This window comes from Pteropus vampyrus, unplaced genomic scaffold (genome assembly GCF_000151845.1).
Source record: "Pteropus vampyrus isolate Shadow unplaced genomic scaffold, Pvam_2.0 Scaffold357, whole genome shotgun sequence".
Classification (NCBI taxonomy): Eukaryota; Metazoa; Chordata; class Mammalia; order Chiroptera; family Pteropodidae; genus Pteropus; species Pteropus vampyrus.
Window position 1 is genome coordinate 1,129,234 of NW_011889138.1, and position 27,554 is coordinate 1,156,787.

Here is a 27,554-nt window from a genome sequence, read left to right on the forward strand (position 1 = left end):
CAAGTGTGACCTCGATTTTCCCCAAATGTGGGTGCTAATCTTAAACAAAACTTAAGCTTTCTTCATGTCAGGGTGACCTTGAAGATTCCTAGCTAATCAGCTGCACACAGGTGAACGGATCCAACAAGACGGCACATACAGTTCTTGTGACCACATGTAGAAGCAAGCAATATATTTTGTTTTTCCTACAAATTTGTATCACATAATGCTTTCTGAGTTCACTTTTGACATATTAGATTGTAGCTCTGTGTTGACACATTGATTTATCAAGCCAAAAAGCTTAATATTGAATATCAACTATAATTGAAAAATTTTTTAAATAAATTTAATTTTTAAAAAATTACAAAAGGGGAAAATATGAGGAAATTAAGGCTTATGAAAAAGTGATGGCTTATTATTTCTGGAAAAGAACCTAACATTACTCTTATTTCTAGTCATTCTTACTTGTTCATTGAATATTTTAGTTTATTAAAATATTTGTACATATTCAAAGAAATAACATACTAAAAATATAAAAATAAAAAGTTTGGGCACAGCAAAGGAAATCAATGAAAAAGAGAGCCTACTGAGTGGGAGAAGATATTCACCAATGATACATCAGATAAAGGGTTGACATCTAAAATATATAAGGAACTGATACAACTCAATAACAAAAAAAATAAACAATCCAATCGAAAAATGGGCAGATGACTTGAATAGGCATTTTTTCAAAGAGGACATACAGATGGCCAATAGACATATGAAAAGATGTTCATCCCTAACCACCAGAGAAATGCAAATTAAAACCACAGTGAGATATCACCTCACATCTGTCAGAATGGCTATCATCAATAAATCAACAAACAACCCGTGATAGTGAGGATGTGGAGAAAAGGGAACCTTCATACACTGTTGGTGGAACTACAAATTGGTGCAGCCACTATGAAAAACAGTTTGTAGTTTCTCCAGATAAATTAGAAATAGAACCTAGCAATTGCACTTCTGGGTATTTATCCAAAGAAAATGAAGCACTAATTTGAAAATATATATGCACCTTTATGTTCACTGTAGCATTATTTACAATAGCCAAGATATGGAAGCAACCTAAGTGTCCATCAATTGACAAATGGATAAAGATGAGGTGGTACATATATATAACAGAATATTACTCAGCCATTAAAAAGGAAATCTTGCCATTTGCGACAACATAGATGGACCTAGAGGGTATTATGCTGAGGGAAATAAGTCAGAAAGAAAAAACATAGCATATGATTTCACGTATATGTGGAATCTAAAGAACAAAATTAACAAACAAACAAAACAGAAACAGACTCATAGATACACAGAACAAACTGGTGGTTGCCAGATGAGAAGGGGTGGAGGGCAGGTGAAAAGGAGAAAGGGAACATAATCAATAATATTGTGTTAAGTTTTCATGGTGACAAATGATTACTAGAATTAGTGAAGCGATCACACTATAAGGTATAGAAACATTGAATCACTATATTGTATACCTGGCACTAATATGATACTGTATACCAACTCTACTTATGTAAATTTTTTTAAAGCCAGAGTAGAGAGAATGAAACTCTGCTTTAAAGAACAGATTGACATCTAACTTACACCAGTTTTTGGAGTCTGCAAATGGGCTGAGCCAGCGCTTTACAGAGGATGGTCTGCGAGGCCTCATCGAAGGTACAGTTGTCCAAATCCAACACCTGGAAGTTCCTGCTGGTGGTGAACACTGAGCAGAGGTCCCTCCAAAAGCACAGCTTCTGGGTGTCACTATGGGAGAACAAACACCATGTTTCTCCAGTCGTGAAATTCAACTCAGGACATGCTCAAAACAGGCAAAACACCATTCCCCAAGTTCCTTCAAGCTGACAGATGCCTAGGGAGAGGTGCAGCCAGGTAAACTGAGTCGACATGGCATGGTGGTTGACAGCACAGACCCTGAGGTCACAGCAATGGGATCAAACCTCACTTAAACCACTTATTAGCTATGTGACCTGGGTAAGTTATTCAATTGTATTCTGCCTCTATTTTCTTCTCTTTTAGGCAATAAGTTGATATCTGAACAAAGGTTAGTATTGGGTGATCTATCAGTGAACAGGGAACATTATCAAAAAACATGACCACACAGGTATAAAATAAACAATTCCTTGGGATGTCATGTGCAGCCTGGAACTACAGTTAACAATCCTGTTTTGCTTATTTGAAAGTTGCTAAGAGAATAGATCGTAAAAGTTCTCATAACAAAAAAAAAAAAATTCTGTACCTATGTGTGGTAACAAGTGTTAACTAGACTTATTGTGGTGATCGTTTTGCAGTATACACAAACATCAAATCATTATGTTAGACACCTGACACTGAGATGTTGCATGTCAATTATACTTCAATTAAATTAAAATTAAAAAAAGAAAAACGTGACTGTGAAAAGTGGCATGTATTTGAGAGCCAAAGTTAGAGCTGGTAACCTAAACCTGATGAAGCATACAAGTTAAAATCAGCAAAGAGAAAAAACACACGGAAAAAAAAATCCAGAGGTAATCAGGCAAAAGATCCCAAGAGTCCCTTCCTCGTGGAGTCACCAGGATATGCTAAAATGCCATAAGGGCAAGAAAAAAAGGCATAGTCATGGCAACAATAAAAACTGCCTTTCTTTCAATCTCCCCCTTGGCTCCAAGTAGGTAAAACATTTATTTTTGTTTATACAGATGGGGAAACCTCAGATGTCACTGCTCATGGTCACACAGCTAGCAAATTTTATTACAAAGCCATGTTTCTTAAGAGCAAAAGTATAGTGAACCATGAAATACCCAGTGGGGATTGGAATGAGCTACAGGTATGGTATGGGGCAGGGCAGGTATTAATAGATGGACTTACTTTAAGATGGCTCCACAGTCATCTGAAAACACATTTTGTATACACAGGTGAAGTTTCTGCAAATTTTGGCTATGTTTGAGGCAGAATGCAGATACCACCAAATCATCTGTGTTATTGATATAAATGTTAACATCTTCAAAGAAATCCATCACTTGTGTTATAAATTCTTTGTCCTGGGTCTCAAATAAACTGTTGAACAACTCATGGAAACTCACTACGACCTGGTTGGGGTCATCCTGACTCAAACTCTGAAGGCATTCGGTTATTTCCTGCTTTATCTCCTTGGACAGTGGAAAACCAAAGGACGTCTCCAGCATGTTCATTATTTTTTCTGTGGAAAACCCGAACAGGAAGATCCCCGTCTGCAATAGGTAGGTTGGGGCTTGAGTCACAGTTGCTTTTACAAGCTGGGCTACACTTCCGATGGCCGGGTTAGCATTGTCCTGGGGTCGTCTGAACAAATATAACATGGCAGCACAAAACTCTTGGATACACACGTGGACGAAGGTGAAACGATCGCTGTTCCTTTGGAGAAGTCGCAAGTCTACCCACATGAAGGCATCGGGTTCCGATATCCCATTCCTCCTGAGGTCCCCAGAGTGAAACACAAACGTGTCAGTCCAGATGCCGTCTGCAGCCAAGGTGCACAAGCTTTTCAGCTGGGCTCTGCTCTGCTTTGGTGGACAGTTCCCCAGTCCTGATTTGAACACACTGGTAAAAAAGGAAACATACAGAGAAGTGGTGGTTTGGGAGGCAATCCCAAGGTCTTCTCCTCTCTCCAACTGCCATTTCAAACACATACAGACCAACCAGCAGGCGAGGGGATAGTGGCACAAGACAAACAGTGAAACATTGTCTCTCACAAAACTGAAGGCTCTAGAGGCTTTATTCTTCTCCCTGAAGAAATAGGAGAAATATAGTTTCCTATTGTATTCAGAGAGCCCTGGGAGAGCGATGTACTTTGGATGCTGCAACAAGTAAAAAATTTTCTTCATGCCTGTCATTCCCAGTGCGACCAGCAGAGAAGACTCTGGAAGCAATTTTTTCTGCAACAGACTGTTCAGGATAACCTGCATTGGCTGCCGCTGCTTCCAATCACTGCACCAGTTGGTGTTGAGGTCGAGGTCAAATTTCAGTTCCTCGAAGCCATCTATGATGAAAAGGACCTTCTCTGGCTGGGAGAAAATGTCTTCAATTGGCTCTGCAGACCCAGGCCAGTCTCTGGAGAGGAGCCCCACCAAGCTCGTCTCTGTGATACTGTTCATGTCACAGCCATCCAGGAAGAAGACAAATGTGAACTTTTCCCTCCATAAGTTTCCCTCTGCCCACTCCAGCATCACTTTTCTCAGAAGGGTTGTTTTTCCAATTCCTTGAGAACCTTGCAAGACCATGGTGAGGGAATGCTGTCCAGTCTGGCCAGCAGTATATGCAGCACTCAGTTCTTCATATTCGTTCTTCGTGGCTTCAGTGTAGAAATCATCAGGCACTTGAAGGCAGGTTTCCTTTTCCCATATGAGACGAAATTTGTCCTTCATGTGACTTTTATAGGGGTTGAGCTTATCTGAGTTAATGAGGATAGAATCCATGACAATTTAAAAACGCATTAATTCACAATAGCCGAGACAAGAAATGACTGGATAAAGAGGTGGTACATATATACAGTGGAATATTACACAGCCATAAAATATGACGGAATACTGCCATTTGCAACAACATGGATGGATCTTGAGGGTATCATACTAAGTGAAATAAGTCAAACAGAAAAAGACAAGAACCACATGATTTCACTCATGTGTGGGATATGAAACAGAAAGCAACAAACAAAACACACAAACTAACTCTTAGACACACAACAGTATGGTGGTTTTTCTAGAGAGGAAGGGGGTGAGGGGAGGAGGAAGAGAGTAAAGGGGGTCAAATATAGGATGATGGAAGGACACTAGATTTTAGGTGGTGAGCACACAGTGGAGTGTACAGATGTCATATTACAAAGTTGTACACTTGAGACATATGTTATTAACAAAAGTTACCCCAATACATTTAATCTTTTTTTTAATGCACTTATTTTTTCATACTCATAACAACCCTACAGAGTTACTTAAACACATGAGGAAAGATGTACATCCATGGATGACCAGGCTAATTAACTTAGTTTCATTAGAATCTATCTGAAATCCTGTCCACAGAAGCATCTGACTAAAACCAGAAGCCTATCTCAGAGTTGCAGGCTACACAAAGTGTGGACACTTGGAAATGTGGACATTTGATAATTACATTCCAAACTGAAAGGGGGTAGGGGTGGTCTCTCCCAAGTAAAGAATTGTAAGTGCCACCACGTATGGAGGGTATGCCAGGAATCAGGTCAAAGGGCATCGCTCCTGCTATCGTATCTTGCATCTCCTCAAGAATTCATCAAAATTCACTCAACTCCCACTGAACGAAAAATATTGAGAGTTTATTACTCAGCTAATTTGGACTAGTGAATAAATATTAGGATCAGGGGTTTACCCCATCTCTGACCTGAAACTGTGAGGTCTAGGTGATTCCTACTGTGCCATGCTACTGTAGTTAATTTGAGAAAGGCACCCTTGAACCACCCTTACTATCTACCATCCACATTCAAGGCAACACATTAGGGGAGGTGCACAAAACTACAAATACAGACAAGGACCTCATCCTGTGCTGAAGAAACGCACATCACAGTAGGAGAGGCATCTCTGCATGTCTTCCAAGCAAAGGGCATTCATTGATAGCTTTGTTCAAGGATGTATGACTAGAAAACAGCCTCGGGATGGAAAGAGAGTTTTTTCCTCTCTGGGACAGAGAAAGATTTGTTTATAAAAACAAAAGAAATTAAGAGATCTCGCTAGCTCTCTGTCTGTCTCTCTCTTTCCTTCCAGGAGAAGGGGCAGGGTCATTCACAGTCATGACCTGAGATTGGCATCTCTGGATCCCTCACCTATGACACGGACCTACCATGCACACAGTGTCCACCTGAGCCCTCCTCCACTGTGCCACCAAGAGACTTGGGAACAAGAGGAACCAATGTCAACATCTCATGTTTCCAATTGTGCCATTCTACATCCATCTGGGCGTATTATGTCCTTGCAGAACCAGTTTAGCAGAGGGTTGGAGCGGACCTAATGGCGGCTTGTTGCTCTGGAGCTGCCTTAGCGAACAACAGTCGTCACCACTAAGCTAGGTGTCCACACACCAGGAGGCACCCTTTGGTTTATCTATTTCCATGCTGATACTTCAGGGTGATTACAATCCTTCTGAGTCTCAGTTCGCTTATTAGAACAGAAAGTCTCATCTCACAAATAGATAAAATCAATGAGAGAATAACATGTAAGACTGGTTAAAGCATGCTGCAGCTTTCAATTACTGTCTTAGAGATGAAATTTTTAAAAATGACTTGTCTGACATTTTGTCTCTTCATTTGCCAGGACTTAAAATTCAACTCCTCTTCTTTCTGGGGGAAAATAAAGGAGTATCCTCCCAGAGGAAAGGTATAAATCCCCAATGAGTCAAAAATAACTGGTGTGGAGTCAGATCTGTCCCTTGAAGGGACACTGTTCAGTCCACAGCCTTCCCATTGGCAAATCTCAGAGTCATGGTGAGAATGAAAAGATATTATGCATAAAAAGTGCTTCCTGCATACTATAAGGAAAGAGAGAGACAGAAACACACTATAATTATATCCTAACATTAGGACTCTACCTAGGAATTCTATCTCAGCAGACCTGGTAATGCAGACACTAAGGTCCAAGTCTCTTCCTGTGATAGCACAGACTTGTGTTGGGACAGAAAAATGGGGACACCACTTAGATGACAGTCTGTCTCAGGACACTACCCATCTGCAGTCCATCACTGGCCCATGTATGAGCAGAGTTGGCTTGCAATTCCTCTACTGCCTCCAAGGTTCTCACTGACCCATGACACATTGTCAACAGACAGAAGGGTGGCCATTAGCTTAGTGACAATGTCACCTTCTTTATGACAAGCTCTCAGTGGATCCACCTCCTGCTGTGGCTCCCACCCTTACTTCTGCATCCCACACTTACTTCCTGCTGTGGCTCCCACCCTTACTTCTGCATCCCACACTTACTTCTTATCTCTTCCTGAGCCTTGGTCCAGAGGTCACACCGATTGATCTGTAGAAACAGGCTCAGTGTCACCTCCCACGCCTGTTTTCCTGGGTAATGCTTGTCCAGAAGTTTTGCTAGATCTTCCCTTGACGCCTTCTTGAGCATGGGCCATGGGATTGGCTTGAGTTCGAATTTCAGAAGTTCTTGCTTGAGGAGCTCCTTGAACTTCCAGAACTCTTCCTTTTGGAGCTCTTTCAGGTACCAAAAGAGGCCAATATCAGAAAAAAGAAATTCGGCCATCTTGTCCCAGGATTGTAAGCTGACTCTTCCAGAAAGGGGAAAAAAAAATCTTCAAAAAAAAAAAAAAAAAGAAAGAAGTGATTCCTGGGGGAGAATGATGTCATTACAGAGTTAAATCACAGCAATTGAAAGTGGCTTCAGCTTACTGATGTCACCCAACTTCTTGCTGAAAACACATCTGGCCAGCTTCATCTGTGGAAGGCACCCCATCCTTCCTCTACATTCCACAGTCATGCATGTGAATTCAGTGCTAGAAACAATGTCATTTACGCTAAGCCAAATGCCAGGGAGAGCGATAACTACCTAAGCCAAATGCCAGGGAGAGCGATAACTACCTAAAACCATAATAAAGCTTTGGGGGGTTATCAGTGGGACAAGGACATTGACCTTGTGTCATTACGGAGCTTCTGTCTAAAGTTCAAAAAGATGGTGTTATTAACGTTCCTTGAAGGACAGTTTCTGGTCTAGCTTGACTAAGTGACAAAGATCTTTAAGAATCAAACACCTTTGTATGTATGGACCAACCACATCTTCTTGATCCAGTCATCTATTGAAAGACACTTAGGTTGTTTCCATGTCTTGGCTATTGTAAATAATGCTACAGTGAACATGGGAGTGCAGATATTTTTACGAATAAATGTCCTCAAATTTTGGGAGTAAATATCCAAAGGCAATAGGAGGACAAAGTGTAAAGAGGGTCAAATACATGGTAACAGAAAGAGGCTAGACTTGGGGTGGTAAGCACAAAGGGAGTACACAGATTATAAAGTATTAAGAAATTGTATACCTGAAATTTATATAATTATTAACCAATGTTATCCCAATACATTTAATTTTTTAAAATATCAAACACCTAAAGCTATGCCTTTGGTGTATGAATGTTTTGATGAATCCCTGAAATGTAGAAAACAGAGCTGTGGTTGGAAAAAAAAGTTCCAAATTTCCAAACAAGTCATCCACGGGCACTCCAGCTTATATCCTGTGGTCCTGGATCTCCATCTCCATGATGGGTCAAGGAAATATTCTTCAAACCATGTGGCTGGTTAGCACACAGAACAAAGAAAAGAGATGAAAAGTGTAGATAGTGTTAATGGCTCCAGAAATTCCAACATCTATCTCACTGAAATCCTCCCCCCCACCATATGTATGTATGTATACATACATACAGAGGGAAAGAAATAATTCATAGAAGAAAGCTTTCCATATGCATCTTCAAGATAGAAGACCTTGCCAAGAATTAAGGCATTGAAAAGATAAAAACTCACATCATATTCAGATTCCATAATTCCAAAGATAAAGAAGAAAAGTCTAGGGCAGCTAAGTGTATTATACAACTGTAACATAATAAGAGTCACATTTGTAATTTTAAACTTTTGAGTAGCCACGTTAAAGAATTTAATCCAACAGGGGAAATCAACTTTAATAATATACTATTTCACCCAGTATGTCTAAAGTGTCAATTCAACGTGTAAGCAATATTCAATTTGATGAAATATTTTGCCAGGTTTTTTATACTGTCTTCCAAATTTCAGTGTGCATTTCACACTTAAATACTGTCTCAATTCAGATGCTAAATTTCCATTGGAAATACTCGATCTCTGCTTAAATTTCATAAAATATGTAAGTGAGGAAAGGAAATTCTCATACTCAAGGTATTTCATACATATATAAGCCTCCTGAAAACTGAATTGGGAGTCAGTGATAAAATTAAAATTTGCATTAATTAAAATTAAGAATTCAATTCCTCCATCTCACTGAATACCTTGCAAGGGCTTGACTGCCACACGTGACTACTAGTGGCTACTATTTTAGACAGTGCAAGGTCTAGACTTTCAGAAATGTATGAAGTTTACTAACCAGAAGGGGTGAGAGTCAAATGATTGAATACCATGATATTTCATAACTGCCACACTCTCGTTCCCAAACAACGCACTGAGAATCACTTTTTGACAAAAGGATAGGAATCCATTTGTGAGAATCTTTACTGACAATACTGAATGTAAGTCAACATACAAAGAAAAAAGTCTGCAGATATTAAAACAAACTCTTAATGCATCTACAATTAAAGCACAGTAGGCCTCACAAATGAAGAGGCAAGAAGAGTACGAAGTGCGGAATAAACCAAATCACAGACAGACACCTAGTGACTGATAAAGCATGCATTTCAAACCACCAATGCAAAGGCGGACTTTGTGATAACTAGTTCAGGAACCACTCATTGGCTAATTAGAAAGAATGAAAATAAAATTCAAGCCTCACCCCTATACAAGAAAAAAATGCATATAGATCTGTGACCTAAATATAAAACTGAAAAACCTGCAAGTATTAAAGTAGTGTATGAATTCCTGGGTTACCTGGGCATAGAAAGAATTTCCCAATTATACTTAAAATCCAGATACAGCAAAAGATTTATTTTTTTAAAGGCTCACATGGAGGTACATATATACAATTGAATATTACTTAGCTGTAAAAAAGAATGAAATATTACCACTTGCAATAACGTGGATGGACCTAGGGTCCATCCACTTACTGTGCTGAGTGAAATAAATTGGACAGAGAAAGACAAATGCCATATGACCTCACTTACATGTGGAATCTAAAAAACAAATTAAACGAACAAACAAAATGAAAACAGACTCATAGATACAGAGAACAAACTAATGGTTGCCAAGTGGGTGGGTGGTTGGGGCTGGGTGTAAAGGGGAAGGGATTAAGAAATACAAACTAGCAGTTACAAAACAATCAGGGAAATAAAGTACAGCACAAGGAATATAGTCAATAATGTTGTAATAACTATGTGGTGCCAGGTGGGGGCATCAGTTATAAGGTGTATAAATATCTGACCACTGCTGTACACCTGAAACTAATATTGAATGTCAACTGTAATTGAAAGGTAAATTTAAAAAGGATATTTTAACAAAATTTTCTTTACAAACACATTAAAAAAGTAATAAGAATCAAGTAGAATTCATTTTAATATGTTTTTATTTAAAAATAAATGAGAAAAATATATATAATTTTAAAACTTACATGTGCATTGTAAATAATATAGATTGATGCCATATGATTAATTCTAGTAAATAAAGTGATAAAGTATTTTCTCTCTGGCCTCCTTCGCTTGGCACTATTTTGTAAGGCTCATCTGTGTTGCTGTCTGAAGCTCTAAGTGGTCCATTGTATTGTCGTATAGTATTCTACTGTTGCAGCTTCTAAGTGCTATGGTTGACTAGCATGTACATATTTTTCTAGCTTTTCTACAACATGAATGATGCTTCTGTGGAGAAGCTTTCCCATGCACGTTGGTGCATTTAAACAGATATCTTGCTGGGTTTATATTTATAGGCTGTAGCCTGTATGGATTGTCATATTTATGACATAATGCCCAACTACTTTCCCTCATGAATAATTTACATTTTCACCAGCATCCTATTAGTTTTTTTGCTCTTCCATGCTGCACATACAGAAGAAAGTCTAAGCCAATGGAAAAGAAGGAAATGACATTAAAATCACACATGATCTTATTCTAGGAGATGGAAGTAAAAAGTGGGGAGAGAACATCAAAGCAAATTTAAGTTTTCTTCTTATTTGGGGGGAATGCCTTCTAATAATATAGAGCATAAAGGGGAAATTAGATTTATTGTAGGTTAATATTTGTAAAGAAACTACAAGTCACCATCATCAATAAAACCCCATATGTCAAAAATTTAATTGTACACCAATGATCATAGCAGTGTTATCACAAGAGCCAAAAGATAGAACCATCCCAACTGTTCGTCAAGGGAGAAAGAGATAAAGCAAATGTGGTGTATATGCATGCAATGGAATATTACTCAGCCATAAAAAGGATTAAAATTCTGACACATGCTACCATGGGGAGAAACTTTGAAAACATTATGCTAAGTGAAATAAGCCAGAAAAAAAAAGGACAAATCTCATGTGATTTCTCTTATATAAGACACCTAGAATTGTCAAATTCACAGAGACAAAGAATAGAAAATAGAGGGGCTGGGAGCGGGGACGGGAGCTGTTCAGTGGAGAGTGTCAGTTGTGGGAAAAATTCTAGAGAAAATGGTGGTGATGGCTACATAACGATGTAAATATACTTAATGCCACTGTACTCTTAAAAATGGTTAAAATAAGGGGGAAGAGGGTTGGGGGAGGACTAAGAAAGTGAAGGAGTCAAATACATGGTGACAAAGAGAGACTAGACTTTGGGCAGTGAGCATGCAATGCAATAGACAGATGACATCTTATGGAATGGGACACTTGAAACTTATATAATCTTATTAACCAATTGCACCTCGATACTTTAAAAGTGGTTAAAATAGAAACTTTGCTTTACCACAATTTTACCACATTTTACCACATTTTACTACAATTTAAAAACAAAAACAAAAAAACACTTCTGTGTCCTGAGCTTTTTCACTAAACATTCCTTTCTGTTCCTTTTCTAGTTGAAACCTTCTTCTAAACATGGTGTGGGTGTCCTTTGAAGCTCTCCCAAATGCTGGCTGCTGAATCTGGCACCCCTCGCACCACAAGGTACAGAGGTAAGTGGATGCCCTCACCAAAGAGCCCCAGCTCCTCATGGCCCTTCATCAGGCGGCATTAGGCCCTCCAGCCAGCATCTTCTCCTGTTATAGCCATCCTGTCCTTGGCACAATCTGCCTCATCCTCAAACTCACACTACCTGGCTCACTCTCTCCTCTAGGACTTCTGTAGTCACACAAAACCAACATCAACCACAAAGTTACTTACATGTGATTTAGCCTAACATTGGGACCCCCTAGAAACTCTGGAGGGTAAAAGATTAATCTTTAGAAGCCAATCACCCCAATTACCATGAACACCAGTCTGGAACTGCACTCCCCCTACTCACCCATGTGCTCTTCCCTTCCGTGACCACCCCTGGCCCAAATCCCAGTTTCCTTTTGTCTCCCCAATTATGGGAATCTCACAATCAGAATTGAGAGGGCAACCAAGACTAAGGAACAGCAGCCCTTTGACATGTCCCCTTGGTCCTCTGACACTCGAGTCATCTCATTCGGTCACCAATTCAGAGTCCCCTTCTTCCACCTAGTACAGAGTTGGAAACGCAGAGGTTTCAAGTGGAGTGCTGAATGCACCATCTCCCCGTGGATTTGAACGCTTTTTAGTACGCCCTTGCCACAGCACAGGAGCAGGACTAGGTGCTGTTGGGACCCCTCTGCCTTGCTCTTTATGCAAGACCTACAGTGAGCACTGAGAGGGGGAATGAAGAAGAAAGAGAAAGTTCCAGAAGAAGACACCCTCACCGGATGCGGCCACTGGTTCTCCAGGCTGGTGCCCATCAAAGAGCAGCTGTGGAGGCCAAGGCTAAGAGGCTGTGCCTGCCCTCCCATTGGCTGGTGTGGCTCTTGATTGGCAAGACTCAGGGAGTGATATGAAACTATCAGGGCTGTGTCTTCCGCCACAAGTGTAAACAATCTTCCTTCAGATATGGCTTAATGACCCTTCCCAGAATGCTGGTAATAGATCCTCCCAATGTGATGCTATCTCTGGGCTGCTGTGAGCAGTCCTCTCCCACTACCAATGACAGTGATTTGGAGACTGGCAGTAGGGACCCCTCTTGCCTGATCTGAGTGTCTGACTTTCCTGTCCTCTGAGCGATCTCTTGCATCTTCTCGACATTCACGGCAGTGCCTAGAACCAAGCCTTTGTGGATGAGGAGACCAACGCACATCCTTGGATAACTAGCTCTGGGTGGGAGGACCGAAGTTAGAATTTGCAAATCATGTTTTTGTTTTTGTTTTTTCTTAATTGTGATAGGAACACTTAACATGAGAGTTACACTCTTACCAAAATTTTATGTGTCTGACACAGTGTTGTTAACTAGTGATGATAAGAGAGTTCTAGAACTTACTCATCTTGTGTAAGCAAAAGTTTATACCTGATGAAGTGACCCCTTCCTTTCCCCTCCCCTCTCTGCTTCTATTGATTCTCTTAGATACTTCATGTAAGCGGAATCTTGCAGGGTTTGTCCTTCTGTGACTGGTTGTTTCACTTAGAAGAATGTCCTCCAGTTTCATCCGTGTCGTTCCTTCATCTTTAAGGCTGGGTAATATTCCACCGAAGGTGTCTATTAACACCCCATTACTCTTATCATGGAACCCTGTGTGAGCTCTGCCCATTATCACTCTGATCACCATCACCTGCCACTGATGTTTTAATTGCCTCCATTAATGGTCTCTAATGTTAACTGGGCGCTAATGATCTAAGAGCCCTATAGCTGAGGGCATTTCCTGCGTGACCCGATTTTCCTCAGCCCTGTGGAGTAGGTAGTATTATTACCCCTTTCAAAGGGACTTGAGCCCATCGAGGTGAAGGCTAGAGCTGAGAACATTCCTACTTCATCAGCCCAAATTTTAACTTTTTGACTGTATTGGATCAACGGGTAGCCGTGGCTTCATGCTGCCTGCTGAGACTGGGCTAAGAAAGTCAGTGGGACTTTTCTCTCCGAGACGTGCGTGTGTGTGTGTGCGCGTGTGTGTGTGTATGGTCAACCAAAGGTTGCAAGGACCTTGTCAGCTTACAATCTTTTATTTTTTATTTTTCACGTCTACAGCACCTGGTCTTCCTAGGTGGTCTCCCATCCAAGTACTAACCAGGCCCGACCCTGCTTAGCTTCGCGAGATCAGACAGGATCAGGTTTGTTTAGGGTAGCATGGACATAGACCCGAGATCCTGATTTTTGGTTAAACCAGAACTCTCTACTGAAATTCTGACCTGACGTCCTCATGCTGCCTTCCTAACCTATCCTTCACTGGGCCATAGTCACGCGTTAGAGAAAAGTGTCTTGGTTTCCTTTTTTGTGGTCACCTGGTTGCAGATCCAGAATCCAGCATAGAAGGTTAAAGGTGATGTAATGTACCAGATTCTCTGTCGTTTAATATCAAAAATCCAGGCTAGGTCATGATGTCCTTAGACATCAAGAGACATCAGTGATTACTATACTAAGCAGACCCGATATGGGCATAAGTCTGGACCTCTGGAGGGTGTTTCAGAAAATAGGATAGAGGCAGAAAGCCTGCATCAGACAGGTCAAGACCGCCACCTGAGGTGGGGTCAGCTGTGAGCAGACAGCATGAGGGTGCCACCTGGCGGTCAACTGAGAGCTGACCCAAATCAAGTTTTATTACCTCATTTATCAAATGTCAGAAGTGTATGTAGCTGTCACTCACAAAGCAAATCTTATCCAAGCTTTTGATATTTGGGCAATAAAGGCCAAATAAGTAGGAAAATATTTTTAAAAACCAAACCTCAAATTTCATGTGTATAAATTCTCAGCATGATTTTCTGAATCTGTGTGATACGCCCACATCTCATCTTCCTGGGGTCATCAGAAGTGCCACATCCAACCAAGGTCACATCCATTGTGGAGGGAAAGGAAGTAATTCACAAATGGACAGACGACGTGGCCCAAACAGTCCTTTTTCGTTTTAGCTGGTTTATTACTGCTCATTCCTCAGCCGAAAAAACTCTCCCACATAATTCTTTCCTGAACTCCCCAACTAGGACCAAATTAATGACCCATGTTAACAGATCCTGCCTCACGATAGTTGGTTAATTAGTAAACATTTTTAAAAGACGGAAGAGAGCAATGTGAAATATGAGGCTGAATCATTTTTGAAATTTTGAACTTTGTTTTTTTCTTTCTGTACCACCCAATCGTACTTTCCCAAGTCAACCACTTGGCCACAAATTAGAATTATAAAAAATTTTTTTCTTCCCCACGAGTTTAAGAAAAAAGCCAAGATTATGTCAGGTATCACAAATTGGTAGTCACCAGATGGGAGGGGGATGGAGACTGGGTGACAAAAGTGAGGGGATTGAGAAGCACAAATTGGTAGTTACAAAATAGTCATTGTAGTAACTATGGATAGTGCCAGGTGGATACTAAAGTAATCAGGGTGATCACTTCATAAATTATGTAAATGTCTAACCACTGTGCTATACACCTGAAACTAATATAGTGTTGTATGTTAACTATAAAAAAAGAAAATGCTTTCTGAGATATGCAAACCACAAAAAATGGAATTTCTGATAATGTGATTAATTCTTTACTTGATATCAAATTTTGTGTAAAAACATAACCCAATTTAAAATTCTTGGCTACAGAGTGAAATGGCTGCTGGAAGGATTGTAACTGAGAATCGATGATTTGAAGGTTTGAATTTCTTTATTATATGAACAGTATAAGGTGTTAAAGTTTTTTGTTAACTTTTTCAAATGAAGAGATAAAACTAAAAAAAAAAGTAAATAAAAAATAAAATAAAGTTCTTATTTTTTAAATAACATTCTTAAAATTATATGTGTATAATAAAAGAGATTTAAAAGGCCTATTTGGGGCAACTGTTAGAACAAAGGAGATGTGAGCTTGGTGATTCTCAAGTGATGCTGCCATCAATATTTCAATGATTCGAAAAATTATTTAGGCAAATTAGTCACCAAAACTCAAAACAATCGGATTTCATTGAGAGATTTTTTTCATCGTTTTTGATATTTATTTCCCAAGGAAAGAACTGTGTCAGAGTGAAAGCAAGTCTAGCTTTTTTTCAGTTTTTCTCAGAGTTTCAGATGGCTAAGACCTTTCTCACGTAAACATGATGAGAATAAGATTTTATTTGAGGATAAGATATTATTCAAGAAAGACTAAGACATTATTTAAGAAGAGTCACATAAAACTATTGAAAACACATCATATGTTTTTAAATTATGGAAAAACACACTTTCAGAAAAGCCATGGAGATGCTGTGTCCCAGACTCTGCAAGGAGCTGAATATGGAGGGTGATGTGATGTGACAGTCTGAACAGGGCCTGGGTGACAGCAGCTCAACTTCTTGAAGTCCTGGAAGCCAGGACACACCTGCAGGAATGGGAGGTGGAGAATTCATCCTCACCAAGTGGGATATTGAAAGGCAAGGCCTTTCTCACACATAGGAGACTCAAGGCACTGGACTGCCTATGACAGTGTGTAAGAAAAGTGTACCAGCCACTGTCTCCAGGGGCAGACAGACAGACCTTCTCTGTCCAAATTTCCAGTTGGAAAAAAATACTATAGGTCACCAATAGCCTCTCCAGGAGACAAGGAAACCTACTTTTCTCTTTTCTTCTCCTTAATGCAAGAATTCCTAAGCCAAAATGTAACAAAAATGCCATTCCAGGATGAAGGATATTTGGGGAAAATCAAACCAGTGCAGAGGTCACCTGGTATTCCCAGAGGGTTTGAGCTCTGCCTCATGATCTGCTCAAAATAAATAAGCAGAAAACTCAGTACGAAATAATCCCCCACAAGCAAGAGTCAAAGGAACCACAGGCATGAGAATGACTACTCCCAGAAGTATGGCAACGCTGTAGGAGCTGTGAAATAAATTAAATTCAGCTTGTGAAAATAATAAGAGAAACGAAAATGTCAATAAAATATCGAATGTCAACTCTAATTGAAAAATAAAAATTTTTTAAATGTCATACAAATATGTGAGTGTGTTTCAATTTGCCCTAAGGAGACACAATGACTTCAAGGGCTGGAGTGAGCCTCTCCTTGCATGTGAAATGTGATAAGAAGTCCAGAAATCAGCAGCAAATTATCCCTGTGGAAATGATTGAGTGACAGCCTTCTTGACCAAACACCTAAATCTAACCTGACTCCACCCCGTACACCGGACTCATCCATGAGTCATTGAACACCAGGAGAAACCCTTTTTTGAACATGTTTTAAAAGAAATTTACCTCATTCTGTATATGTTGTGATGTAAGGGAAGTAGTAATACTATAAAAAATATCTTTTATCTTTGATTCTATAACTAACGAAAGCCTGGATCTTCCCTGGCTGGCCAGTGTCACAGAGGTTTGAGGTTTCTTTACCAAACTTCTAACCAAAGATCTTAACGTTTATGAAGAAAACACTCATTTGAAGAAGTGACTGAGGTCAACTGAGTATGATTTTAGGAAAGACTTCTGAGTAGGCTTAATTGAATTTTCTTGATCCAAATGTGAGATTTCACTTTCATAATCAAAAACCATTTGAAACAAGTCTTCCCCACTCCCCAAAAAACTTCCCCATTCATTTTAGAACAACTAATAATGATGGCCATTTTTAAATTTGAATCCTAATTTCAATTCATCGACAGGTATACAAGAGCTAATCTGGAATGATACTATGGCTCTCTTTTGTTTATATTAGTTGAAAAGTAACTTTCATGTATGACACCCTCCTTTGTTTGTGGTAACCTCTCATTAATGCCAGAATTCAATCAAACCCTGATTGGATCAAGCAGGATGGACAGGAAGTGAGTGAGGTGGGAGGATGGACCTAATAAAAGTCGCTTGTTGGTCGACCTCACTCTAGAACTGAACTGTCAATAGAGGCAGCTGGAGGCCAGAAGGGCGCCCAGTGCAGGGAAGGTGAGTCAATCTAAAGGGATTTTGTTTTTCAAATTTCCACAAAAGGTCTTGGGATTGGAGGAATGTATGAATCCAGCAAGTGCTGTCTGAGGCCAACTCAAGGCCAGGCACAGTATGTATACCTGGGGACACTGAGACCCTTGATGACAGCAGTAGGAAGAATCGAGTTTCAGTACCAGGTTGAGAAATAATATCGTGTCATTATCCTAAGTCAAGTCAGCTCAGCTAACTCTGTGAGGTGGCAAGTAGGTGTCAGCCATGGCTTTATTACAGCTCTCTAGTTCCATAAGGGTTTTACCACATCCAGATTGGGCAGCTGAGGGAGTTTCTGCGTCTAGGCCAGCTGGAACTATGAGGTGACCCACATATGTCATTGTAAATTCACTTTCTAGTAGCCACATCAATAAAGTAAAATCAAACCAATCTAATTTATTGTTACTGGCAGAAGGCTGTCATTTCAACATGCAATCAATTGTTGAAGGATGTCAAGGAGATCGTTACATTCTCTTTCTCATGGTATCTCCAAAACTAAGGGTATATCTTAAGCTCACAACACATTTCAGAGTGGATAAGCCCCACCCCAGCTGCTCAATAGCCACACGGAGCTGGTGGCTGCCACGCTAGACAGCTCAGGTGTCGTAGAGAGATGCTCTCACCAGCTAACTAACTCACAGCCCACGGAGAAATCCCATCCTCCAATAGCAAACATCAGAAGTTCAGGGCCACGAGTTATTTGTATTTGTACTTGCACTGTATGTCATTGCCTAGGAGCAGTGACTGCAAATCACAACGTAGGAAAAGGGGGCGGTGTGCCAGGACCAATGCATCCAATTCACTCACAGAAATTCTAACAGCATGCGCAATTTTCCCCCACCCAGCAGCCATGGCTGGACACTTTAAAGGAGCGTGCAGATGTCCGGTCTGCCTGACTTACCTTGAAAACCCTGTGAACATGAAATGTGGATACATCTGCTGTCTCGAGGAAGGAGTCCGGTGGGGATGGGGTTTTGTGCCCCTCCTGCTCCGAGGTCTCTCAGAAGAAGGACATCAGGCCCAATAGCCAGCTTGGCAGGCTGTGTCAAAGGTCAAGGACTTGAAGCCCCAGCTGAGAGCTATCCTGTAGATGAATCCAAAGATGCGGAAGTTCCAAGGTGAAACACTTATGGGACCTGTCGGTCCCATCAGTGCCCAGGAAGCAGAGACTTTCAAAGCTCCCCATTACACATGGGCATCAGCAGGGTTCTGGCACCTGAAATGTTTATTCTTGCCCAGGGACAGATGTCCTCACCTGTAAGCAGAGATTAGCACTGTCCATCGGTGTTTAAAGGACTATAGTATTTAGTCATGCCCCAGGCCTGTACTGTCCGAAGTCTACGATAGCCACAGGGAGCTACTGACCACTTGAAAACAGAGACTGACACCAGTAGAAGTTAGGTTTTGGATATACTAGATAACATAAAATGTATTTCTAAAATCAATTCTACCTGATTCTTATCATTTTTTAAATACGTTTGTAAGAAAATTTTATTTTTGTTAACGTATCCTTTTAATATTTCTTTAAATTATAGTTGGCATTCAATATCTTATTAGTTTAAGGTATATAGCACAGTGGTTAGACACTTATAGAATTTACAAATTGATCATCCCAATTAGACTAATACCTACCTGGCACCATACATTGTTACTACAATATTATCGACTATATTTTCTATGTTGTAATTACAGCCCCATGACTTTTGTAACTACCAATTTGTACTTCTTAATCTCTTCCCCTTTTTCACCCAGCCCCACAACTCACTTCCCATCTGGCAACCATTAGTGTGTTCTCTGAATCTATGAGTCTGTTATTTGTTCACTTGTTTTATTCTTTCGGTTCCACATATAAGTGAAATCATATGGTATTTGTCTTTGTCTGACTTATTTCACTTAACATAATACTCTCTAGGTCCATCCATGTTGTCACAATGGCAAGATTTCCTTCTTTTTTATGGCTAAGTAATATTCCATTGTATATGTATGCCACCTCTTTACCCAGTCGTCTATTGACACTTGGGTTGCTTCCATATCTTGGCTATTGTAAGTAGCGCTGCAGTGAACTAGGGATGCATATGTCTTTCAAATTAGTGTTTTGGATTTCTCAGATGAATACCCAGAAGTACAACTGCTGGGTCATGTGGCAGTTCTTTTTTTTTTTTTTTGGAGGAATGAAAAAATTTTAAATTGCACATGGGGCTCACATTGTTTCTTTGGGCAGCACTGGCCTGGAACAATGATTCTTAAAGTTGATCATATATGAGTTCCCTGAGGGTCTTGTTTAAATGCAGAATCTGGGTCCTGGCAGAGTTGGCCTGTGAGCCTGGATTTATGACAAGTGCTCTGGCCATGTGGATGCTGCTAGACAGGTCAGGACAAGCAGCTCTGTGCACCCATCCTCATAACTGGGGTCAGAGGGAGAAGTGGCCACCACACATGGTCATTCTGCCCCTCTGAGCAATGCCCCTAGGTCCAGGTTGAGCCCTAGGTCCAGGTTGTTGCCAATACATCCTCATCTTAGGACCCCTAGCATTTCTCTTTTCATTTTTTTAATTACAACTCTAAGAAAGAAAAGGCCTGGCATGTAATTGCCTATTTAACAACAGTAAGTAAGGTAATTGCAAAAAAAAAAAAGGAGAAAGAAAAAACTTCAATGTCAATGCTATTCTGCAATAAGGAAAATATTTTCCATCATTTGAAATATGCATTTGAGGTCTATATTTGACAGAATCTGTGCTAATTTGTGTAATAATTTTGAGAACAAACAACAGTCCTGGTCTCTTTTTTCACATGTATTCCAGACTAAGGAGAAGAAAACTCCTTAATCAAATAATCAAATAAGTTCATGAAAAGAGACTACTTATTATAATTAAGAAAGACTAGTTTCAATTATAATCTTTCATTCTCTACATAAAATTTGATCCAATCGGGGGCCAGGAAGTCTTCCCAGGAAACTTGATTAAGAAAGATGTGTAGAGCCAGAGACGTGAAAGTGAGTGAGAACGTCTGGGCCTGGAGGTGGATGTGCAGGTGGCATAAGGTGTGTGTGTGTGTGTGTGTGTGTGTGTGTGTGTGTGTGTGTGTGTGTGTGTGTGTGTGTGTGTGTGTTTGCTGACTTGATTGCTTCTCTGTCCACAGTGGACATGACCTTGGATGTTGACACCGCCAACAATTACCTCGTTATTTCTGAGGACCTGAGACACGTCCGCTGTGGGCTTTTCTACCGATTTTCAAGCGATTCAACTATGCCATCTGTGTCTCTGTGTCCTAGGAACCCCTCGGTTCACCTCTGGCCGCCATTACTGGGAGGTGGATGTGGGGATGAGCAAAGAATGGAATGTGGGCGTTTGCAAGGAATCTGTCCCTCGGCAGGATGAAGTTGTGCTATCTTCAGAACTTGGCTTCTGGATTGTCAGTTCAATGAGCAAAGACGTCTTCTCCGCCAACACTGTGCCTTTGACAGTGCTCCCTGGGTGCGGATATGGGGACCATTTCCTTTTATCACATTGGTGATAGGTCCCATATTTTTACTTTCCCCAAAATCTCTGCTGCAGAGCCACTGTGTCCATTTTTTTGCTCCTGCAAATCTAGTCATGGATGATGAAAGCTTCTTGACAATGTGTCCTGTGATGGACCCAGGCATTGCCTGTCCTCCAGTGACTCCTGGGCAAGGCCAGTGACCTTCCAAGCACAGACATTTACAGAAACTTCTGACATGCTCAGAGCCAGAGCTGGGCACTTTTCTGCTGGTTAAGTATGGTACCAAAATATAGCAGAAAAATATGGACCAGTGTGATTCCCAAACACAAATTAATTACATTTGGGAAAATTACACTTCCAATATTCAGAGTTGTTGCAGTCAGTTCCTTTGGGGCTTTGTTTATATTTCTGTCCAATTAATATGTTCTGAACTTTCAGATCAATTGCCAAAGGTTTTCCTTTTCATCATCTGAAAGGTTCGGGTAGTTGTAATGGAGATTAAAAATGAAATTAAAATTTGAGTGTGACCCAGCAGACTAGTTACTTTTCTATATGATGTGGAAACCAGATCTATCTAAATAGTTAAAATAGGGATGTGTATGTATTCAGTTTCAGCAACGGAAAAATGAACATTGTTTCAAGTACCCATCGAACATTCAGGGAACACTTGAGGGAGGCAGGAGGGCTGCAGGAGCAGCTTAATCAAGGAGCTGGTTTCAGCTGATGCTGAATCTCAGCCTGATCCCATTGGGCCTCTGAATGGCACTACAGGTGTCCTGCCTTGAAGCAAGAGGAATGGACTTTGGCTACGTCTACTATTAGCTCCCCCCGCATTTCATCCAGTGTAGGATGGAGAGGACCCCCTGCCAGCCTTTCCACAGGAGCCCACTGCAGGGACCCAGGGCAGCTCTCCAGAGATGGCTAAGTCTGTCCCTGCACATGGGACCCTCCAGGTCGAGGAAAACTGAATGGAGATCTACCCCTTTCCAACACAGTACCATTTTTAACATTTCCGTTTTGTTCATGCACACTAATAATCATTATTCTTTTGCTTATAATGTTCAGAGTCAGTGATGTTGAATTAGATTTAGGTTCGGAGTGATGAGAATTAAAATGGTTTTAAAGAATTCTGACACTGTCTCTCTACTTCATAATCTGATCTGTATAACCAGGAAATCCCCTTTCCAGCGCTACCGCCAGAATATGGGATAGGCTGGTGGTCCAAGAGCCTCGAGAGTGGGGCACCCGGGGTGACAGGGAGCAGCTGACAGTCTCCTTGTTGAGTCATAGGGACAGAGAGACAACAGGGTCTGAGCAGGAAACACTGGTTTCACAAGGGTTGTTTTCCAGTTTGAACAGACCTGAGGCCATGAATAGCAAGAGCCGTGGGGAACTACAGCTCACAGGGAAAGCCAGCCCCTAGATCACATGTGACCAGTGTAAAGGGACTTGGGGACAGAGTTTGGCAGAGAGTGAGAGCATAAGGGGAAGAGCCTGGTGGAAACCCAGTGCACAGAGCCCCTGTGGCACTGAGGGCCCCTGCGCCCCAATGACAATGTTGATTCTAGATTTAGATTCTCCACAGGGAACATGGGGACTTTCTCTGCCTTCTGTCCCACTATGCACATAGATCTTCTCAACAACTGTCATACTGTCCTTAACCACCAGAAGTGGCTGAGGGTGACTGCACAGGGTTAGTTTGCACTACACTAGAGATGCCCCATGCAGACAGTGTCACCCATCCTGGAGATGACACGATAATGGTACCTCTGTTGGGAGATCAGGCCCATGTGCTCTCTGTAGCTGGTCAGGTGCCACACTGAGTCACACTCCCCTGCACGAGCTCTGGAGCAGAGACCAGCTAGGTGAGGTCATCGTCATGTTCAGTCTCAGGGCAGATGTCAGGAGTGGAGACTCTGCACAGGAAGGGCCTCAGAGCTGTGGCAGGCAGTCCCATTGGGCAGGACAGTGCCAACTCCGCCCTGTCCTGAGCTGCCCCATTCAGGCCCCAGCTGGGTAGATAGAAGATGGGGATGTGCTGGTGCTGTTTCAGGTGGGACCAGAATCCTGAGATCACAGAATCCTGAGGTCACTAAAGTCCCTGTGTCCTGGGGTCCCTGACAACAGAGAAAGAGGGAGGGGGTCCTTGGCACCTGGGACAAACCTTGAGGGGCCAAGGCGAGCCACTGAGCTCCTTGACCCCTCACAGAAGTCTACTGATTTTCTCAGACCTCAAAGAGGAGGGTTGAGCATGAATACAGGAGGACAAATAGATGTGCAGAGTTTGGGTTGTGCCCTAAAAATTCTGACACATGAAATAAGATCAAATGACAGACACACACGCCCAAACAGATACCCAGAGAAGTGGCCTGCCCCAGGTGACATGCACACTCCTTCCATCTCCAATCCCACTCAGGATGATGCAGCCTTCTCAGCAATTTCTGCTGAGGTCACGTGTCACCCTTCTGTATGTTTGTTGTGTGTGTGTTGCTCCCATTTTTCTCTCTCACTAAATAGGGAGGCCCGTCTGTCCTCTCTTATCCTGAGGCAGCAGGGGAAGAAAAAGGAATTTGCAGCAAGACGACGTCTGGTTAATTTTCGGAATGATGAGAGTTGGAGACTAAGCAATAGATGCTTTTTTACACAAGTGGAATCAGGGATTCGAACGAGACCCTCTACAGTAATGCAACGGTGTGTTTTATATTCAGAAATACAGTGGATGTACATTGGGCCCTGCCATGGTCCAATTGTCTGTGTCCCCCTAAATTCATAGTAGACTCTAACCCCCAAAGATGACAGTGTTAAGAGGTGGGGTGCTCAGGCCACGAGGCGGGCCGATGAATGGGATTAGCAGATGCCCTCACCCTTCCTCCGTGTGGACACAGCAGGAAGGTGACCATGAACCAGGAAGGACCCCACCCGAAAGTGACCATGCTGGCAGAGGAAGGCCAACACTGAAAGGCACCTGATGGCCAAGACCAGGGCGCCATCAGAGGCCATTCCTAAGAGGGTTTGGCAAGTCCACACCAGAAGCAAAGCCCTCCCTCCCTCCACCGGCTCTGATGGTCCCTCTGTATGGGGCCTATGCCCAACTCCTGTGTCCCTTGCCCTCGGCACAGGACACACTGTTAGCCGGAATTTCTCATTCTCCTGGGAGGTATGGACCAGCCAAGTCTGTGCTCACCTGAGTTACATAAGCCTGTGCCATCAGCCTGCATTCATTCTTGCTGCTTCCATGTGTGCATAATGTCACAGAACTTACAAGACCCCAGGAGGAACGTGGAAGTGAATAGAGCAGAAGGGCTCAGGTGCAAGAGGGACACAAGCACCTCCAAGTTGTTTTAGTGAAACCAGAGCTGTGTCATCAGGAAAGCTTTGGAAACTAGGTCTTCAGGGTTCTCTTTTTTCCAAGAATGCCTTGTCTGAAACACAGCAAGTGACTTACCCATGCTGGTCCCTCTACATTGAGGGGAAAGCAGGCTACAGGTCTAAGAGGTGCACTCTGTGACAGCGCAGGGCACCTTCTGTCGTTTGTTCCTGACTCTGCTGTGGAGTCCCCATGTATGACTGCATGGGGCTGGTGGGTGTTGCCTGTGCAGGGACAGGTGTGTCCCCTGCAACTCTGACTCTTGGCTGTTGGGTTGGCACAGCACCTCACCAGTGAGGTTGACCTCTGTGCCCCACAGAATGACAACCACTGGTTTGGTTGCGTCACCCAGCTCAGTAGGCTGTCAGCCCCCCAGGAAGGAGCTCTGGGCTGTCTGCAGCAGGAGCGGTGCAAAGGGACGAGGGGTATCTCCATGCACAAGGAGTCATTGGAGATGTGATGTAGGGCCTGCTTGGGGTTGTGATAGGGGCTGTGAGGGTCCAAGTGGCAATATGGTTCTGTGGGTTCATTGTGGCCGGAGAAAAATGACACACAGGGAACCCTGGAGCTATCCAGGTGAGTTATGCAAAGGAGATTCTTGTAACTGCAGTTTCTGATGAAACTGTGTGGGGTCGGGGTACTGCTGTTTGGATCGATCACGGATGGGGGAATGCATATAGATATCATTTTTAATATACTTATCTCTAAGATTGAGAATTAGAAAAATGAAAGTTATTACTTTACCTTTCTTTACTTATTCCTTCTCCAACACTCTCTTTCTCTACGTGGACCCATGTTTCTGATATGTCATTTTCTGTCTTTCTAAGGCAGCGACCCCCAACCTTTCTGGCACCAGGGACCAGTGCTCCTTTGAGGAACTAATGCTTGATGATGAGAAGCTGAGGCTGTGATGCTAGCGCTGGGGAGTAGCTGCAAATACAGATAAAGCTTCGCTTTCCTACTGCTCACCTCCTGCTGTGTGGCCTGGTTCCTAACAGGACATGGACCAATACTGGTCCACAGCCCAGAGTTTGGGGACCCCTGCTTTAAGGAACTTATTTGGTCATTTCTTTCAGGGCAGGATGATTGTCAGCAGCTCCCTTTCGTTTCGCTTTGTTAGAGAAAGTCTATTTCTCCTGCACTTTTAAGGGAGAATCTCACAGGAAACAGAATTCTAAGTTGGTGGGATTTTTCTCACTACGCTGTCAATATTTCACTCACCTCTCCTCTTGTTTGCGTGGTCTCAGGAAAGGTGGACATCATTCTCACCTTTGCTCCTCTGTAGATAAAGGTGGGTTTTTTCCAGAATTTTTTCTTCATGTTTGATGACCTGTAGTTTAGAAATGACGTGCCTGGGTGGTGGTGGTGTTTGGCACTCATCCCGCCTGGTGTGCTCTGGGCTTCCTGCTTATGTGGTTTGGTGTGGACACTCACCTGGGGGATTATTCCAAATATCCCTGCTACTCCTCATCTCTCTCCTCTCTCGGTCATCCCATGGTACGTAAGTTATGCCTGTGGTAGTGGGTACCGTAGTTCTTGGAGATTGTTATCTTTGTTGTTTTTTCCCTTCAGTTTGGGTGGTTTCTATCCACGCAGCCTCAAGCTCGGCCCTCTTTCCTGTGTCCAATCTAACAAAGCTGTCAGAGGAGGCCCCCATTTCTGTGATAATTGTTGGTCCCTAGCACCCCAGCCGCATCTGCTTCTGATCACTCCAGCACCCCAGCCGCATCTGCTTCTGAAGCTGCACTGTCTCTTCCAACTGTGTTTCTTGCCATTCGGTATGGCTGCATTTTTTTCTTGATAGCCAAACACAATGGTCCATGTACACAGAGCTGCTGTGCACAGGCCTTTGTTGACGTGGCAGCGAGCTGTGTGGAGAAGCCATCCATCTAGACCAGGGGTCCCCAACCCCAGGCCGTGGATTAGTACTGGTCCATGGCCTGTGAGGAACTGGGCTGCACAGCAAGAATTGAGCGGCGGGCAAGCAAATGAAGCTTGCCCGCTGCTCCCTAGCACCGCCTTGGTTCAACTTCAGATCATCAGGTGTTAGATCCTCATAGGAGCACCAGTCCCTGGTGCTGAAAAGGTTGGGGACCATTGCTCTAGACCCTGTGAGTAGGCCTCAGTCTTTACTGAGCCCCGACCTCCAGTCTGTGACGTTTGCATTGCGAGTGTTTCTCAGTTCTCCCTACTACCACTGGGTGGGACAAGACAGCTAGAGTGGGCAGGACTTGGGAGTCCCCTTCCCAGGTCACTTAGGTCCTGATGACATCCCAGCAGGTTAGGCTTGGTAATAAGTACGGGTGCAGGCCTCACTAATAAGGCAGAGCTCTAGTGCATTTCATGATTTTTGTTCATTTGTTTGCCCTTTCCCTGCTGGGAACACAAGAGGATCTATCTCTGGTTTTTACTGGGAGAAACTGGTTGAGCTCCTGAAGGGAGAACACACAAAACTGGGCAGTTTCTAACTCAGACTCGATCTACACACTGAGCCTCCAGCAATTCCTCGATCCCCCTGCAGGATCGCCCAACTGGCCTTGTCCCCGCAGTGGTCTCTGTGCACCTGTCCATCCCTCAGGCCTCCAAGGTGTCCCCGTGTCCTCACCTCTCTGATAGGTGCAAGAATTTTCAATCTGATCAGTCATACTTGTGAGGACAGAGTGGTGACTTTCAAGCTCCTTACCCCAAACCGAAAGGCCACGACTTTTTTTTAAGTTTATTTTGTATCCAGTAACTGATGAGTTAAGAGTCCTCAGAGGTGGACAGCTGATTCTCAGAGCAGCATTAAAATTAGAAAATTTTATAAGCTCAACAGTTATATTTGTATTTTCCATTTCATTTTCTTAACAGTCTCATAACAGGCAGGGTGACCATGAATTCTAAGGGGTGTGGAGTATATCCTTGTCTTTGTCTCCTGTCACACCTTCTCAGACTGTGGGTCAACTATTTTGTTGACCAGGATGTGGTCCTAAGTTCTT

The 27,554-nt window shown here is 42.4% G+C and overlaps 1 protein-coding gene and 1 pseudogene across 1 annotated transcript in view; both read right to left on the bottom strand.

The window, feature by feature from the left end:
- The window catches only part of NLRP9 (NLR family pyrin domain containing 9), a 37,984-nt gene extending 19,268 nt beyond the window's left edge, over positions 1 to 18,716 (bottom strand). The window contains exons 1-4 of the mRNA XM_011379317.2: positions 18,631 to 18,716; positions 6,974 to 7,302; positions 2,866 to 4,426; positions 1,603 to 1,764 (exon numbers count right to left, since the gene is read on the bottom strand). Of these exons, the coding sequence (XP_011377619.2) occupies positions 1,603 to 1,764; positions 2,866 to 4,426; positions 6,974 to 7,302; positions 18,631 to 18,665 (2,087 nt within the window). The 5' untranslated portion in view covers positions 18,666 to 18,716. The remainder of the gene's footprint in view (positions 1 to 1,602; positions 1,765 to 2,865; positions 4,427 to 6,973; positions 7,303 to 18,630) is intronic.
- On the bottom strand, positions 13,849 to 13,968 carry LOC111731263 (annotated as a pseudogene).
- Positions 18,717 to 27,554: the final 8,838 nt, after the last annotated feature.